The following is a 19978-nucleotide window of genomic DNA, read 5'->3' on the forward strand; positions in this document are numbered from 1 at the left end:
AGGCTGTAGACGGTTAATTAAATAGTATATGCTCAAACATGTAATTACCTCTAAATAGTTGCTTAAAAGCTTTAATTGTGAATTGATCTAAAATGGTTACTTCAGTGTATTGCAAGGCAAGAATTAAAAGGAGTAAACTGAGGATTTTCCCATAGCCATTGTGACTGCTCTTAATGTATTATGGAGTAATTCAAATGGTGAAACCCGAAGAAGATAGCTATTACTATTAAAACCAAGACATATTCTGCATAAAATATTACTCAAAGATACATTAAAACAAGAGAAATACATTTTAAATGTGTTTCAGGTATTGGAAACCTTTTTTTTTTTTTTTTTGGGGGGGGGGTATTTGACTAACATTGTTCGGCCATCTATTAGCTATTCAGCCTTTTGTAGTATTATCTGTCATTTGGCACTATCGAATTGGAAAAGATGAGGTAATATAGTAAAACAACGTATTTGATGTATGTCAATGTGTTTGTATTAGGGCGTAACAGGACATAGTTTTATATTCCCATTACAACTGCCCACAGACAGCTCAGATGACACATCCAAAACCAAAATTTGCAGTTTATAATATAACTGAAAAATTCTTGAGAGAAGTGAAACCTTTGAAAGACAACAAGAAGAACGAAACTAATTATGGTCTTCACTGACCAACTGCTCATGCCGTACCTTTCTAATTGACCACCTTGTGTTATCACACAAGGAACACAGCAGAAAGTTTTCCTTATTGAGATGTTCGTGCTTCATGGATCCTCTAAAACTTTCAGCTGTCTAGAAAAGATGCTTGCCAGCCTTTAGTTATACCATGAACAAGCTTTGGTAATTAAGTCTTGAACATTGTGTGGTTACTGACTGCTGAGAACACAACCTCAAGGACAGTAAATATGGAGAATGAGTGAATTGTTAAAGTATTACAGACAGAACATTCTGTATCTCTGGAAGAGGAATCAAACAAAAAACATATTAGCCATGCATTTCAGAGGGGTTATATATTGATGTTTTTATTGTGCTCTCATTACTTTCCATTTCAACATCTGAACAGGCTAATAACCACTTATTTAATTCCGCTGTTTGCCATGGTCTCTGCCCTGCAAACACCTTTCCCTTTCACTTCAAATGGAACTCCTTTGTATGTAGCAACACACTGGTCATTGGTATGAAGATCAGGTTGGATTTGCTCCCACATCTTCTTCTTGGGATTAAGTTCCTTCTCGGGATCTCCTGTTTCAAAACAAAGAATAAAACTAATAGCACACAATACAGAAGACAAAGCAAGAGATCTATTTATGCACATGTGCATAAATATGCATTTGTGAAAGCTCACATGGTATCTGTGTAAAAACTTTTAAGGGAAAAAAATATTACCTGCGAGTCTCAAAATGGAAACTTTAATCTTAATTAGGGACTGTCTAGGAAATGTCTCCAGATCCTCTCTCAAAATGCTGAGCTTTCAGGGAAAAAAGCATCAGTAACAGACTACTACTATTGTCAAAAACGAAGAAATCTATTTAGATAGAAAATAGAAAACTATTGCTGGTTGTTAGTTTACAAACATTACCTAAAAGCAAAAGGATTTCTAAGAATTAAGTAGATGTGGACCACAGGATACCATAGAGCAATATATTACCCACATGACGCAGCTTAAGTATCTCAAGAACTACTGAATTTTTATAAATTTATTTTGCCTTTACAGGTGAGAAATACTGAACATAGGCAAGAATAGTCTAAAACTAGGATACTGACATATAATTTTAGCCCCAAGTTTCAATGATTTTCTGTTACTTTTTGTACCATTTAGGGATCAGCTCAGGTGCATAAAATAACAGTAGCATTAAGGGCCAACTTGTATCTCAGCAATTTTGGCCTCAGTCTCTGTAAATCCCCTGTCTCCACGCGTATACCATGGTAAACTATTGATCCCCTACAGGGGGACAGCCTAACTACATTGGGAAATCTATTTTAAAATTTCTAATAACTACAAAAAAAGGTTCTTTTAGTAATATTTTAAAGTACAAACTCATTACTCAGAAAAGTGAAGTATTCCAGAGTCAAATATTTCTTCCTGTTTTTTAATAAATGGGCATAAAATCCAAAATATAGGAATGAAACAACTACAGTAAATAAGATCCCCCATGGTAAATATTTATACTGAAAAAAAACTGCTGCCTGACAATATAATCTAGATTAAACAAGACAACCATTTTTCCAATCAAAGGTCAAGCAAATGTCATTTCTGAATTTTAATACAATACAGATCCTTTTACACAAAAACATGATTTCATTTTAAAAAGTTATTTAATCATAATGCTGTTGGATTCTCTTAACCTCTTGTGTGTAACACACAAGCAGGACAAAGGAAAACCCCAAGACTTGTTTCAAATATGATCAGAACACATTTAAATGGTGAAGGGGGTGGCATACTACCTATAACCTGTTGATGCTGTGCATGTATTTCTACTTGCTAAAAGCTAGGTGTGCAATATTTCCTTGCTAAGGAAAACAAGATTCAAACAACAAATCCTGGCAAACAGATCTTCCCTCAGATCCTCTCAGGGGAGCAAGAAGTTCTTAAACGCAAAATGAAAAGTTCTCTATGTGAGCAGGATGTAAAGTACTCACATCTTCCACTACTCAATGTCCCCAAAAGCTCAGGAACAAAAAAAAACAACCCTGTAGGTTTATAGCACAAGTTACGTTTCTAGTAGTTGGATGAATTATTACTGCTTGGTGTATTCTTGACTGACTGACCAGCGTGAGTAAGTGAACTACTCTCATTCCAACCTGCCTTATTTTCTTCTTTAAATGTTTTCAGTAATTCAGTCTACTCACATTCTCAGTTCTTGCAATATTGTTATTTCAGCCTGTAGACAGGCCTAACTTCTATAGTTCTACATCTGCAACTGTGCATGAGAAGCGTACTGGGCCAGACTTCTGTGTTAAGCAGGCTAGGGTTGCCAGAGCAGCATTCAGTAACGCAGTCAAGTTATTTCACAACTGCAGTGCACTTAATATTTAAAAGAAAAACAGCAATACTATTAATAACCTAATCACTCGGAGCCAATTGTGCATTTTCAAAGAAACTGAAATCCTACTCAATGCTTAAGTTCACAGAGACAGACTTGGATTTAGACCAAGTGAATGCATACAAATTAATAAAATCATTAAACAGAACGTTAAATGATCCATTGTGCATGTCTTCCCCCCTCCTCAAACATAAAAAGCAAGTGATTTTTTTTTCCCCAGCAAGAACAAAACCTGACTTTTATTATAAAAAACACATTTTGGATGCTAATAAGTTTCTTTTCAATCCCATTTCAACTCTCTTGGGATCTGTGGTGAACTCAGATTAGCATAGGCACCAATTTTAAATACTACCAGAGTTTTAAGCTGTGTATTTTCCTAAGCTTTCCCCTCATCACATTTTTCCCTCAGAAAATATTCTTTAGAAGGACATTTAAAAATGAATTCAAACTTGTAGTGGTTTAACGAGCTTCCCAGTCTACATAAAAAGAAACAAATAAAAGGTCCCAAATTTTGTTAAATATGTAATTTGGTCTAATAGTTTAAGTATTACAGAAGAAATTCTCATAATAGGCAAGAAACGTCTCCACTCTGTAACAACTCAGTAACTACGAAAAGACTATGAAAAGTTGATACCACAATGCCCACCATGGAATATTACTACGCAACTGAAGGAAAGCACCCATACACCAAAGCTTTGATTAAAGAAATCTGTTAAATACAGACCAACCACTGGACTGCAGTCTTAGCATTTTCTTGCTTTGAAGAGCTAGGTATTGACCAAAAGACCAAAATGACAAAAATTCTTAAACCAGACCTAGCATTAAATCAAATAATTTACATAATAGACTTGTGGTTCCTGTGGCATTTTCGCATTTTAGAATTTTGTCATGACATTAATTAGACTGCTACTAGAAAGAAGGTTTCTCAGTTAGCTGTGAAAACTCCAGTTAATTGCTGTCTCACAGCAATTACTGTGTGGGAGGGTATATTTACAGACATGTGAAGGAATAATTTTTCTATGGCTCATGAATCAGATCTTTCCCATGAAAGTTGGATATAAATTTGATAAAGTTCTTAATACAAAAAAAAGCCCAATATATCTTGAAGATTAAAGTGTTAAAGTTCCCTTAAAATGCAACGACATTGAGTGAACAGGTGGTCCTCCAGACAAACACATTCTTTAGCAAATCTTTCTTCGCCTAAAATACTGAAAATCATTCTAAGAAAACTCTCAAGCTCCTTCAGAAAAATGATCAACTAGTTTTAATGAGGTTGAAGCAAGATACTGTTTGTTTAGCTAAAAATCAACAAGGAAAATTAGCTTGTATCTGATGAATATTTTGTATGGCACTCCTACCACGTAGGAGTGCCTTCCCTGCTTGGTTAAGGGACATTATTAACAAGTTTCCAGTTTCTTTAAAAAAACTACAAACTGTCAAAATCCTAAAACTGCATCAGTTTTAATTTGTATCCTGTTGAGCTCTTGCACGTAAATTCATTCTTAAAGTTTGCCCTGCTCTAATACTATTAGATTACAAACGCACACAAGATCCCATCCATGTTGCATGCCACGATGTGCCAGTTACCTCATTACAAGTTGTGTCTGCTAAAGACCAACAGATGAGGACAAAAGCATTTTCTTTAAAAGATAGTGCTCTACATTTTTTCTCAGTGAGTTACTCTCTAGCTTTTCCTCATGTTTGCTATAGGAACTCTAGGAGATATATCATTTTACTGTTAAGCATGAGGTATGGTTTCAAAGTCCATGACTCCCTTCCAGCTCATACCTGCTAATGTTTGTGAGCAACTATTTATTAAATATTAGGAAACAGCTGCCATATTTCAGACTACAATTCGTAGCCTTGGATACATATGCTTTTCTGATAGGTTGTAAAAGCATTCATTTGGCACTTACCAAAGCTCTGTGTCTCTGGCTCCCTGTCAGAAGGAAATGGCTGTGAAGCGTACAAAACCTTATAACCACAGGCTACAGGTTATAACTTTAGAACTAAAGTACAACTTCTACACCACCTTTAGCATACTCTACGGCTTTTTAAGAATCAAAATGTCAACAGAATATCAGTATATCTTATACATCTGGCAATGATTGTAAAACAAATGTTCCTATAAATGTATTTTTCTCAGAAAAGCTTTTTGCAAGACGAACAACAGAGTCAGTTTTATTATTTTGATAAAATCTACCTCATTAGTCCTGATGTGCAAGAATAGATATGCTGGATAACAGAACAGCACCACTAGCAGGTCTTACATGATTTTCAAATGCCAGCTATATGAAGTTACTCGAGACAAATTTAGAGTAAGGATATGTCTTAGACAAAGAAAAGAAAAGTCACCCTCCATCCCTCAAAACACACACACAGACTGCCTTTTCTATTATTTCGCAGGTCTTAGCTACTAATAGGGTTTACTCTGCAACTTGATGTTGTCTCTTGCATGCCCATTTCCACAACAACAGAGTAGTATGAGTGGATCCGTGCATTTAATAGAGGACACACACTTACCATTCGATCTAACTTTACTCACAGATATGTGATGAAAAATTAGAGGTCAGGAATATTCCTTCAGCTTAGCCAGTACAATTGCTGAAGCCTTTCAGATTTCAGTATGCATTGCATACATATATATATATATTGCATACATGTATATATATATATATATATATATATATGTATATATATATACACACACACAAGCAACATTTTCATCCTGAGAAGTGCATAAAATGCACACATACATGTACATATGCACACATATGTATTTATGAAAGGTATTTATGTAGATGTGTATAAGAAGCATAGGGCTTACCAAGAAGCTTATAAAACAAAATACTACTCTGCATCTAGAAATTGTCAGACACAATCATTTAAAAAGTTTGATAGGATCTGTACAAAACTGAAAGTTATATGTTTTCCTTACATGTGAAAGAAAACTTCTTAGTAACAAATTCATTCTGAAGAGGATATAAACACTTCACTGGTAAATGCACACACTCAAAATTCCCCCAAGATAGGAAATCCTGGGAGTTATAGACAGCTTTTTCTTAGAATAATGTCACGTAGTGATCCTGAGCAGGCCTCGACCTATGCTGTGCTGCATGAATTCCTTGGCCACAGTATAAACTTGGCCAGATAATTTTAACAGAGGGGCCGGCAGGCAGCTCCTACTTGCTACCAGCAATTACATCTCCTGGATATCCTTGCCTTTATCAAAAAAACAAAAGCATATCACCAAGTTGGCATGTGAACTTCCTTTGTTTGATAGTTGAAAAACTGAGTAGAGCTGTTTCTCATTGTATGAAAATCCTACAATAGTTCGAATGACCAAAAGGGGGAATCTTCTACACAGAGGGTTTGCTTGTGAATTAGAAAACTATTTTGATGATATACTAACTTGGAGTTCCCACCATTTAAACAATGCAAATTTATTTCTACTATTTTTTGTGTGCTAAATACTGATTATGTATTTGAAGTGGAAAGGAATCTCCCTTTCTTTGGAGACCCAAGGAATCATTTCTCCCCCTCTTCAGACAAACAAAAAACAAACAAACAAACAAAAAATCCCCCCCCCTCCCATTTTGAATATTATAGGTTCCTCTCATACATAGGCATCACCCTTCCTCCTGCACAAAAGCCTAGCTCAAGTTCTGACTTTTAGTAGGGAGAGGACCTGGAACCATCAACTGGTGCTTCATCACTTAAACTGGGACACTGGGCAAGATACTTGTTATTTCTATGCTTTATGTTTGCTAATTGCAACTTGCAAAGTGCATTTATCTTTACTCAAAGATCTGCAATGCTGAAAAACTTGAGAAACTAATATAAAATTGCTCGGTTTCGTAGAAGTACCATAAAACCTGCAGGAGTTAGTTATTTCTCTGTATTTTCCAACTTTTGGCAGGTGGCTAAATATTTTCAATCCTTTACTTATACAATCCTAGCACTGTAATAAAGGATTTTAACATAACTAATTTGGAAAATTTCAACCAAAAATGTAATGGGCTTTAAAATACTGTTTTATCTGCTTCAACACCGATGTCACCTTTGCAAAGGTCAGCTGTCTCCTAGTTCCTTCAAGTTCCCCATTTCCCAAATACCCAGTGCTTACCAGGAAAACCTTCAAAAGTGATTCTGTCCCCAGGTACTGCCCCAGGTGGGGGAGCCAGAATTTCCACTTTTTCTGGGGAGCTGGCACACATCACCATTGCTTGAGATACGACTCCTCTCATCTTCGCAGGCTTCAAGTTACAGAGCAGTATTGCCATCCGATTCTGCATCTTGAGGGAGGAAAACAGAAGGATTTGAATACTTAATTGCCTAATGACTTAAATTATTTCATTTCACCCACACTTTATTCAATCAAAATCATCACTTCAATCCACTTTCAGTATAGTATGATAAAATAATCTCCATTTAAAAAACAATCTACAGATTAGGCTAGCTCATAGATAAGAAATTCTTAGTGCCCTGGAAACATACAGGTGCTTTACACAGTTAGCTAGCTCACTTCAGTCTTACATTCTATCTTACTTAACACAATGTTTTGAATTTTTTGAACTGTTGAAAACAGCTGTACATAGCATACACTGCAATTTGTTAGAGCAAACAATTATAAAACCAGATTTCTTCTCTGTCCTTGAATGTTAGTAAAAACTATAACAGTAAATGAGAGAGAAAAAAATGATAGAGGGAATAGTCACACATTAGCCTAGAAAACAAAGCACACTTTCAAACTGAAAAGAAATTAAACCCAAAACATCCTTTGAGACAGAAAAATGCATGCCTTTAATCCCATACTCCTAATGCACACAACATATAACCATAAGTAATTCTAGATTTGACTTTGTGTGTTTTTTCCCAACGTCCTGGTAGAATGAAGGAGAAAGCATGGGGGAAAAAGAAGCAAACAAACTAAAATAGGCCAAAGCTCCCTGATGCTTACTACACAGAAAACACAAGAGTTCATTCTGGAAGTACAAGTGTTAAATCACTCTTTAGGTAATCCTTGAAGTTACCTGTATAACTGATTGCTAAGTAACTATCCCTCTGTATCTCAAAATGAGATACTGTGACAGACAGGCTAATGAATAGGAATTAAAACTACTACATTGATTGCTTTAAAGACAAAGTTGCAATGACAATAGCAACAAAAAGCCCTCGCCAATTTCTTCTTCTCTTTTTGTGAAGTTTAAGATACTTGCCCCGCATCCTTAGTCCTTCACTTCTGATCACTGACGTGAGGCTCTTAGATCAAATGGGATTTAAGGAGGTGAAAATAAATAAGGAAAACAAGAAACAGATACTTGAGAATTGCCTGAATTTCAAGAATGATTGCCTGAAACAGGCCTTGTTGCTAGGAGCACATGGAGATCCACTTCAAAAAGTCAAAACCAGTGGCAGAAATACTGCCAATTTCTGCAAACGTTTCAAAATCTTCTCCAATTGTCACCAGCTACTGCTGAAAGAGCTCAGTACTAGCATGGTCCACTTCATGTTCCTGTACCGTATCCCTATTACTGATGACAGGTTCTAAATGTGATACCAGAAGGTGCAGCTTCCAACTGTCCTTGACCAAAAACACACTGTACTGCACATAAATGCGAGAAATGTTCACGCCTAGAAGTGACTTACACTGTGTACTGAAACGTGAATTAAGATGTATGTTTTGCTTCCCAACGTGACGTAAAATCAGATAATACAGCCTCAAATAATGCTGCATTACAATAGCAAACACAACAATCATAAATGGCTGAATTTTTAGTAAATTATGTTTCTAGTACTTGCTATAATGTATATGTTTTTAATTAACTATATTGCAATAGTCACAAGCCAGGACTCCACAATGCTGTACACTGCAAAAACAAAGTTGGAAACTCGTCCCAAAGAATTTACAGAGACCTGTTAACAGACACTTGCCAAAACTAAAACCAGATAGAAACTGTTCCTAATGAATGTGCAAGAATGACACCTAATTTTCTGTTAACGAGTATTCTGGATTATTTATTTCATACAGAAAGCAGGGTAAAGAGAAAGGACTGCTACTGTTGCTACATTCTGTACACTTCATGTTCCTAAATGTATTTAGAAAAAATTTTAAGAGTTGTTTTTCCCAAAATGCTTTCCCAAGAGCAGGCTGCTAAAAACATTTAAATTTATTTAATTTTATTAAATTTAAATAGATTTGAATTTGTGCCCACTGCAGATCCAGTAATTGGATACCACTGGGTGACCAGTGCAGAAGAGTTATCATATTCAGTCATTTTTTCCCATTCAGTAAATTTCTGTATCCTAAAACCCACAAATACAGCTTTAACTGCCTCCTGCGTTTGCAACCTCACCATGGGGAGGGGGCATGAATAGGGAATGAAAAGGCATTCAAAGGCATAGCTTTTCCACACTAACATCAATTCCTTCACAGCCAGCTTGCAGTTGCTCAATACAACATTTCTTTAATTGCCAAGCTTGCACTTGAATGTCGAAGGAGCCTTCATTCAATTCCTCCCTCCTATTAACCCTCTAGAAGAGGTGTGAAGGGAAAAAGAGATCTTAAAATCTCAGGTTATCAAACACAGAAGTAGACCAACTGAAAAAGAGATAGAGGCAGACCCTATCCCTGCCAAGGGAGTAAAAAACATGGTTTGTATTCCACAGTTGTTTAAGCCACTTGTTGAAAGGTATTTTTAAATTAAATTTACCTTCCCTTTGCTTTCCTCTCTGCCAAAAATTTCAATGGGCTATAATGAGAGATGGAAAGCAAAGGTTTCAACAGTCTGGACGTTGGCAAAACCTTCATTACAGATTCTCCACTACATACTAGAAAACCTTAAAGGGAGAGTCATATCTGCTTAATTTATAAGTATAATGTGTACCAAAGGCATTACAGAGGAATCAGAATAAGATCCCAGGACAGAAGCACTGAAAGGAGAAAAGAACTAACTTGGGGGAGGAGTACTTTTCCTTTTTTTGACTAATGTTGTTACGCCCTACTCGCACAATTTTATTATAATATTAAAACCTTATAGCAGAATGAAAACGTACCCTATAAAGAGGCAATGATCACAGGTTCCTTTAGGAAGGGATAGGTTCTCAGTAAATAATGTTGTTAATACCTGATCCAGAGGAACATGCTTCACTAAACCACTGACGACAGTCCTTGGGCTTGCTTCTCCAACATCCACCTTTTCAACGTACAGAGAGTCTGCATCCGGGTGCTTTTCAGCAGTGATGATGCAGCCAACACGAAGATCCAGACGAGAAACATCTACAGGCTTTGAATCGCTACTTCCAGCAGCAGGCTGCTGTTTCTTTTCCTTCTTTTCACCTGTTGAAGGAAGTTCGGTTCAAGAAACAAAAATTACTATAAAATCATGTATGCAACTATTTGCAAGGGAAAAGTGAGCTACAATCTCAGAATCAAGTATAAATCCAGTACAAAATGAAAATGACAAGTAAGGAGTTAGCACTTCTATTGCTTGTTTCCAGAAAGGAACCATCTTACACCTTCCGATTTAATTCGCTACTACACATGATTTTCACTGTAGGACAGAAGTGTTTTCTTGCTTGTAAAATGAAGTCATCCTGACCTTAAATATAGGTAAGATGTAAGTGACAAACATGCTCTGCCAAAGGCCATGTTGATAAGCCTAATAGTACTGCTTTAATAATTAGCAATTAACAAAAAGTCTTGCCTTGGTGTATCACTAACAAATGAAACTAGACAATCATAAGCCATCAGGTTAGGAGCGCTTCACAACAGCTCCTGACTGCAGGCACTGCTAAATAACTGCAACTGCAGCATTACAGCTGCAAAGCAGCCCAGCAACCCTTCAAGATGACCTCAGCTAACATTATTTACTCCCCAGATAAACCAGTGTGTGAGTACGCTCATAACTTATGAAATTCCATTGATGAGTAATAAGGCCTTACCCAATCATAACACAAGGGTTTGTTATCACCTATATTTACACTGTATACAATAAAACAGGAGTTAAGCAATATTCCCCATACATCGCTTCCTATTTAGACATTTCCTTGAGATAAGCAAGCTACATTCACTTTGGATGTAAGGCTGTTCTGTTTGAAAGACATTCACGATTTGCTTAATGAACAATAATCTGTAGGGAATAAAGAAACATGTAAAAAGTGCTTACTTAAAATCAGTATATTCTTTCATCCAGCCAAATTTATGTATTACCACAAACCAAATTCCCTTCATCAACGTGAACTAAACTCCCTTTTCTAGGGAACAAAAAGCAAAAGTGGACACAGTAGCCTATGTGATTCATGATCATTGCTCCAGTATAAAGATAAAATTCATTCATATGTTCAAAGATAGAAAAGCAGCTTTTTTAAATAAAAAAAAAAAACTTAACTCTTCAAAAATATTTCAGTTCATATATGATGAATTAAAAGTACTAATGACTGAGCTTTATTAATTTAAGTGCAATTATTGTGTATCCCTATGTTAAAGTGAAACTGAAAAAAATGTCATCAAAATAGTTGACATTTAATGCATGAAATCATTTTTTAAAGAGTCATTATCTTCATCCTTTATGTCATTTCTAATAATTCTCCACTTAATAGCATTCCTCTGCAATAGTCAGGAGCCAAGCAATTACATGCTAGCTCCCTATTTCTCTTTATGGAAAATGGAACCTGTCACCGAATAAAAAAAGAGAACACAGGGAAACATCTGTACCCAGCACACACATAGATGTGCACAACAAACCCACTCCAATGCCGTGGCTAAGGAGAGAGCTGTTCTCTGGCCAGTGACAGAGTCAGCCCAGAATCAATCCAGAGAAGCAGCACAGATGAAGGCTGTAAGAAGTGCACTGAAGAACACGGAAATTACCAGAGAGGAAACAAGTGAGGCAGGTGACAGAAAACAGAAGGGGTTGGGATATTCTGTAATTTTGTCATTTTCCAAGACTAAAAACCAAATTTTACATGATAGCTACTTTGCTAGTTAATTACCATGTCTACAATAAGATGTTGAACTCCACAGAATTATCCTGTTCAGGGCTTCTACTTAACATTTATGCTATACTTCAACTTTTTCCAAATTCAGTATTGGAAAGAGAGAAGTCAAATAGATTGCTTTCTAAATGTAAGCTGTTTACACAGCATAAGGGGAAATTCGATACAGGAAAGATTTCTTTTTCCTTATCAACCCAATACTTGTTCTGTAGCCAGTGATTAGTAGCAAAGAACAGTTAATTGCCTGATTAACATGTGATCTCTGCTCTGCTTTCATTTTACAGCTACATAAAATATCGACATGTCATATGCTGAAGTACACCAAAAAAATACAGAGTAGTTTATAAGCCTGCTTACAACTCATCAGGAAAAATAGGTAAATAAACAGATGCAGTGCCCTACAACCATAATAATATACAAGCACTGATAAGATATACAAATAAGTTCACAGCATATTAATAATAATTTGCATAAGATAATGACTTTGAGACATGATTAATAAGACACGTACCTACCCTTTTGTGCAAATGTAACAGATTCTTATGCCTTTTTCTCTCTTAATAGAGTTTGTTAAAGAGAAGTCAATACAGGCAGCTGAAAAAGTAAAAGCCTCATATAAAGAAGCTATCCAGTCAGCCAAAAAGCTCTCTGAACTTTGTGTCCTTGTCCTCCCTTTGTTTTTTGGGATTGTTTTTTTTATAGTGGTATATGTTTGTAGTTGTTTTTCAGATAAGGGAGTTCAGTAATATTAAAAGAAGTTTGGCACATAACCCACCTAAGATTTTTCAGCTTGACAGCCTTAGATTCAGGTACTTGCAAGATTTTAAGAGCTAGCACATGACTCTTCCTACCATGGCTGTATGAACTGTTTTTTTTCAGTCCCCAGAATGATTTAGAAGTACTTCCATAAATGAAATGGCTTGTGCCTATCACAGTTAAGAAAAATTAAAATACCTTTTTTTTCTACTTTTTCCTTCTTTTTCTTTTCTTCATCTTCACCTTTAACGTGATCTTTTGGGCCAGGAGATGATGTAACTGCTGTGGTTTGTGGATCACCATCTACAAACGAAGCTGTAGAAACAGTTGTACCAGGAGGAACTGCGATCTGTTTTACTAAAAAAGAAAAACACATACATTATAAAGGGTATTAAAGCTTGGAACAATGCAACATTTTAAGTTTTCATTGTAAATGAAAAAGTAGAGACTGAAAATTATGCTTATAATGCCTAAGCAACCACAACTGCTGAGTAGTGAAGCACAACGTTACAAAGTAGACATCACAACTCAATTTATATATGGCTATTCTGATCTCTTAGATCAGAACAATTAAGAACAATGTCTTCAGCTACCTATTTTTTAAATTGTGAAAAAATGCTAAATACAAGAAAATATATAAGCAAAGTCTTTTTGTAGCTTACTTCAGCATCTAGTTATCTTTACTCTAACTCCTTATTCTTCATTTGTGTTTCATAGAATCATAGCATATCCTGAGTTGGAAGGGGCCCATGAGGATCATCAAGTCCAACTCCTGGCTCCACACAGGACCACCCAAAAACCCAACCATGTGTCTGAGAGCATTGTCCAAAGACTTCCTGAACTTGGGCAGACTCGGTGCCATGACCACGGCACCAGAGCCTTCCCCAGTGTCCAACTACCCTCTCAGTGAAGAACCTTTTCCTAACACCCAGCCTGACCCTCCTCTGTTGTAGCTTCATGCTGTTCCTTTGGGTCAATTTTGTTTTTGTGTTTGCCTCCTTTTAGCTATTAGCTCATTATATGTAATACTACCCAATAATTTTCTCCCAATAAAATTAAATTTAATAGGGTTGTCAGATCACTCCAACTCTTTCTTCTGATTTACTAAAGAAAATGAGTCTGAAAAAACTTATTCTAAGAAAGTATCTGAAGCCTCAAAATGAGAAAGTATCTGAAGCCTCTGTCAATAGCACACCTTCCTAAATTCTCCATGTTTCCATTGTATTTCTTTTTAAATTCCTGATAATAAGATGATTTCCAGTATTATGTATCTCACCAGATGACAACTTAAGAATCACCTTCCTTCTACTTTCTACTTTTCAAAGGATCTCATTAACACCATTTAACATATCATTGTACTGAGTAACCATCATTAATGATGGATTGATTAATCTTTCTAGCATCACTATTATACTGGTCCACATTCTGCACACATGCTTCATTTTACACCTTAGACATCACATTTTCTGAAGAATTGCACCGAGTTTTTTGATACTTGCTGTTGATACCAACACAAAAAAACTTGCGCAAGTTACTTTTTTCAATCACTTGTATCAAATTTATACAAAAAAATGCTTGCTGCTTACTACTTACGGGAAAACATTATTTAAAAAAAAAAAAAAAAAAGAACTCTGAAAAGAATCACTTGACTATGTTCATCAGATTTCTGTGCTCAACTGCTTAATATTGTCACAGCCAAAACACATTAATTTACTGCAAAATAAAAGATCTGAATTTATTTCTACTGCCTTGTGGATAAAAAAAAAAAAAAGATAAAGAAGGCAAGATATGTATCAAGCAAAATATTAGTTTCTTTACTCTTTTTGTGTTGTATAATCCCATCTTGGAAAAATCTATGTACCTTAAGACTTCACTCTCAGACATAATAGAAATTATGCAAAATATATTGTCTCTGTCAAGAATTACTGTGGACTAACTGATGGAGAAATATAAACTAATGGTTCGGTTTAGTACATGAAAGGTCTTTATTCATACCGAAAGGAGAAAAAAAAAATCTGTATTTATAAAATATTAGTCTTTTTGAAGACTGAATGCATTGTTTTACGAGTAAACAGTAAGTATGGTTGAATGCTAGCATCTAGATACACTGGGTACTATCTTACCACATTGACAGCTTGTGTAAACATAGTAGTAATTGTTGAAGGTAAAAGAGGTTTTCTTTGGAAATAATTTTAAAGAAAGCATGCCACATCTGAAACATTTCAGTTTCAATTTTCCTTCTTTATTTATTTTTTTAAGTATGGAATTATATAATGACGGTGTGAGCTGAGTAGAGCTACACAAAAGAGTGTAAAAAAGAAAAAATAATGCAACGAAAGGCTGGTCTTACCAAAGGATGAAATCAAAATTCAAGACATCATTTCTAGTTTTATACTGCCATAGATTTTTTAATAAATCACTATCTGTACACTGAACAATGGCTCAATTTTCCATAGGGATTTCAGTCAAACTAGATAAAATCACTCAACACTATCAAAAAGCGTCAGTTTCAGCCATTTTAAAGGTATTGTGAGTGCTCAGACATCATTCAAGTTTGGGACTCATTGTAAAAGACGCCGCTACAAAAACATACAAAGAACCAGTTCCATGTCTGATAAAGATTTGGCAACATGTACCTGTTACACTTGCAGTTTACTAGAATGTTGGGAGTACGCAGCTTCTCATAGGCATGGAATCCAGAGTTTATGAGAGATGCCACAGAGTCACAAAAAGATAAAGTAGTAGTAAGATAGCCCAAAACATGACCAAAAACTCGATCTAATTTGTGTCAAGACAGGACTTTTTTCCCCACCTCCATTTCGAATTTCTGCCTGAATCAGCTCTTGTTTCAGCCCTTCAATCTCTTTCTTCAGTTTAGCGTTTTCCACACGAAGCTTCTTCTCTTCTCGGAGCGATGCCTGCAAGACTAAATTTGACACTATATTAAAAACAATAGGCTTCGATAATTAGCATTCATTACTTGGCAAAAGGTTTTGTTTTTAAGAAGGAAGTGAAACGTAGTGAGCCAAATACCAAAAAGCTGGCAACTTTCAAGGAGTTTATTATTACAGATATTTTGGGAATTTTTGTAGCTGTTAAAATTGGCATTTCCCCCCCCCTTTTTTTTTTTTGAACATAATATTTGTTTACTCAAGTTGCCTCTCAATATAGTAGTTTTCAGTCTCCTTAGTTGACTCACAAGAGGAAATTCCAAGAAACCTACTAAAAAAGCAGCTTAAACACATTTGGAATATGGAGCACCTTCATTCACTGATACTGACCTGTGTAAAATATCAAAGGTGAAGGTATGATATTCTTTAGAGAATCCCATAGTGGTAAAAAAGCAGTAACACATTCATGCAAAATCATAGTCTCATACCCTTCCCAAGTGCCTTTCTCCCCTACTAAAGGAGAAACATCATATACTGCATTTTCATGATCTTTTTGTGCCATTGGGTCTTCCCTTCATTCCCTTCATTCATGCTTTTTTATTTCAGAATAAGCAGCTTCAAAATACCCACAAACCACGAGACAGTGAAAAGGTGCTACTTTTACAAGCTCGGTCTTTGAGAACCCGAAACACACTTGAAAGGCTGACAGCACCAATGAAGTTGTCCACGTTCTCATTTTTTCTGATGAGCATTTAATGTTAATCACCTGGCTAACAAGCTTATCGTAAGACAGAGAATTCCTTACTAGCTTTTTCCTTCAGCAGAGCAACTTGCTGCTTGAGGTATTCAATAACTTGATCGGCCTCTGCACCCTTCTGCTCCAGTCTGTTCAGCACCGCATTGTTGGCTGCCATCTTTATCAAGAAACGGGATAAAAACCTAGACAAATAACAGATGGTCTAAAATTAATTACTTCTTGATGTAATTAACATTACCAGCCCTTACCACATGAAGCAGTTCTAAAATCAGTTGCTGAGTAAGAAAATTTGCTAAGCGAACAAGCTGGGCTCCCACCTCCTAATGCAAAGCCCAAACAAAAAGCTATGTTAAACAGAATCTGATGTTTGACAGCTGCTTTCAAGTATTTTGGAAGAAAAGCAACTCTCTTCCCAGCTGCAGAAAACATGTTCTTGCTTCACGAAACAGGAAAAATTCCACCTTCTGAAAAAGAAAGGTTTAGAGAATACCACGAATATGTGGAGGTGGGGGGGAAACGAAATAAAAGGGAAAAGGTTAGACTGAAGAACATCGTATCCTGGTTTTATCTGACAAAATTATGAAGTGTACCCAGAATTTTATTGAATGTAAGGAAATAGAAACATCCCACAAAAGTTTCTAAACTTCTAATGAGTTGATTCAGAAGGTATGAATACCTTCCACAGTGTGGTTGTGCATACTTTCACCGTTATTTCACTTTTAAGCAGAATTCACCAGCATTTTTACTCCTCTCTGATTAATATGACTTTTCCTGCAGGTTTCTAGCTTCAGATTTATTTTAGCTTTGATTTTGATCATCTCATTTTGTTTCCACTGCAATGGAAGGTCAGTAACAAATTCAAGAAGCAGGAAGTACAAAGAAAAATGAGTGTAAGAAAACAAATAAATGCTGTCAAGTTTTCTTCCAGGATGTTCAGTTTCTTTTACTGGGTTCTCTGATATTCCAGAAATGAGCTATGCCTTGTGAACAGCCCCTATTTGTTGAATCCTTCCGAACATGATCCACTTTCTTCCCTGCAACATTTGCATCTAACCCTAAAGACGCAAGTATTAGCAACAGAATGATGAAATACAGGCACTCATATCTGCAGCACGGTGCTTCTACCCTCTGCCCAGGACCTAAAAGATAAAAGAATCCGTGCTAACAGCTGCCTTATGTAAATCAACAAAGAAAACAGATTATAGGTGGCAAGAAAAGATGCCCTGCAGATCTTCACAAGTAGCAGCGAGGTAATTCCTGTGAATTTGCCCATGAACTACAACAAAGGGAAAAAAGAACTGGTAAGAAACTAGTGATCCAGATCCACACACTGGCTCCCAAACCTTACCAGAGCCCCAAAATGCCTCTTCTCATACCAAATTGGCAAGAAAATTTTTCATTTTAGTGCAAGATTATTCTAACACTTTGACCTACACGTAAGTCTGCTTTAACATGTGAATGAATACTCTCTCTTGGGATTGGCAACAAAAGCCCCACTGATGATAGTTTAAAAAGAACTGAAAGGAGGTGAAGAGATACCACACTCATCCCAGTCACAACACAGCAGCTTTGCTCAGTAGCAACTTACATTTCACGACTGACCTTTTACTGCATAAGAACTCAGTTCTTCAGAATCACTCCCCACCCCTTTTTTTTTTTTTTAAATAAAGGACCAGAGCTGACAACGAATTGGGTTTAGTGTAATTAAAAGTTCTCAAAGGAAAACTTGTAAAGCCAAAGAGATACAGTAGTCCAACAGATGATACATGGGCTATATTCTTCCTGCAAGCGATGAATGAACAACTCTTTTGCCTTCTTTGCAATCTAAGACAGTGGAAGCCTGTTCGACACACACCAGTTTCCTAAAAGATGAAGGAAGTGTTACTGTCATCACACCTTCCCCCCATCCACAACACATTTTTCTTTTTAAAAGCAAGAAAATCTCGTGGATAGAAGAGCAGCAGGAATCACCTTCATGAGGCAACTGAAGTGATTTTGATACTCAAATTCATCTCTGCAATGAGATTTCTTTTTTTCCATGTGCAGCACGCAGGATCTATTATTTATGAAGTCTGAAAAATCCTGAGGGTTTTAGAAAGGAAAAAAGCGATTCCAATAAGTTACTGATTTAGATATCAAATGGAAATAAACATAAAAATATTATGGCACAACACAGCATAATACAAAGCCTGGGGTATTACTGTCTGCATACCAGTAAGATTTCTTGCAAGCTCGATAGTCTCTCAGGGGAGCGCAATACTAACAGGGGAAACTTTGCCAACAACAACAGAAAATGCTACTAAAACTTCAAAGCGAACAGAATTGGTACATTTGATAGGTTTTAGCCAAGTTGGCTAATGAACTGAAGATCTGGAAATAAAGTTACATGATTACAATGGGTAGACATTTTCCCACTTGTCAAATAAATTTCTGGAGCCCTAGCACTGTAACAATAACAGAGAGGAATAGGTATTTCCGAGGCTAACACAGAGAGCCAACAGGCTGAAATCACTGCTGCACACGAACCCGTAAAGCGATGTGATAAAAATGCATCCAAAAAGGGCACAGTCTTTTTTGTTTGTTTGTTTTTAAGATCCATCCTTACTATAAAACACAAAACACATAACAACCCATCGGTATTGCAACAACCAAAGGTTAGTCAATTTTTGCCTTTCCCCTCTGTTATCCTGCCCATCCCGCAAGAAAAAACTAGTGGCGATACAAAAATTAAAAGAATTTTAAAATAGCAATAATATAGCACAATGATTTTTTATTTACTTGTTTTTAACCAAAACAACTGAAATCACTTCATACAGTTGTGTCCCTTCTTCGTATACAAAAGCCATGGAAAAAACAAGTAAGGAGCTGCTACAGCAGTGGAGCAGACCTTCTGAAAAGGGTGACCAACTGGTTTGCAGCCCCAAAATCTGCATAACCCCAGACCTCCGATCCCTGCTTTGTTACCTGCACTGCCCAGACCTACTGGGTAGCAGTAATGGAGCTCTATCTTCAAACATTTGTGAAGTTAGCTATCAGTATGTACAAGTGGTTTCATTTCTCATCAGTCTGCTGACTTCAAAGAGCTGCCCACCTTTTTCCAACAGAAAGCACAGCTTGCTGGGATCTTCTCAGTAGCTACAGTCCCCTAACGTAAGAAAACAGGCATTTTTCTATATCGTCTCCCAAGATCACCCAATGTAGAACGGTCCTAAAAGTGGCAAGCTTCAATACTAGCCATATAGTATAAACTATTCCAAAATGCCAATGTTTTACAAATAGTGGTTTAGTGAAACTGGCCCAGACGTTAGACTTCGTCCAGATCAAAAAATGAACAGACCAAGACAGTGAAAACCTAAACCTTGGTGTATCTTATTCTTCAATATTAATATTATCTGCTTCTAAAAGCAACAAAAAGCCAAACCCCCAATAAAACTAATGACAAGATTTAAAACTTAAACTCTAAAAATTGTTTTTGGAATCTATCCCTAGCCCGAAGATGGAACCAATTACTTTTCACTTATTGGAAAAGCAATCACTTCACCAAACCC

General features: G+C 36.3%; 1 protein-coding gene across 4 annotated transcripts in view; it reads right to left on the reverse strand.

Annotated features, from left to right (window-relative positions):
* Positions 1-930: 930 nt before the first annotated feature.
* Positions 931-19978, reverse strand: part of AIMP1 (aminoacyl tRNA synthetase complex interacting multifunctional protein 1) — a 32313-nt gene continuing 13265 nt past the window's right edge. For all 4 annotated transcript variants that reach the window (XM_082759227.1, XM_082759229.1, XM_082759230.1 and 1 more), the window contains exons 2-7: positions 16479-16612; positions 15595-15708; positions 12981-13139; positions 10157-10368; positions 7156-7324; positions 931-1227 (exon numbers count right to left, since the gene is read on the reverse strand). In XM_082759227.1, the coding sequence (XP_082615353.1) occupies positions 1061-1227; positions 7156-7324; positions 10157-10368; positions 12981-13139; positions 15595-15708; positions 16479-16612 (955 nt within the window). In that variant the 3' untranslated portion in view covers positions 931-1060. The remainder of the gene's footprint in view (positions 1228-7155; positions 7325-10156; positions 10369-12980; positions 13140-15594; positions 15709-16478; positions 16613-19978) is intronic.

This window comes from Aythya marila (assembly GCF_965140915.1).
Source record: "Aythya marila genome assembly, chromosome: 4".
Classification (NCBI taxonomy): domain Eukaryota; kingdom Metazoa; phylum Chordata; class Aves; order Anseriformes; family Anatidae; genus Aythya; species Aythya marila.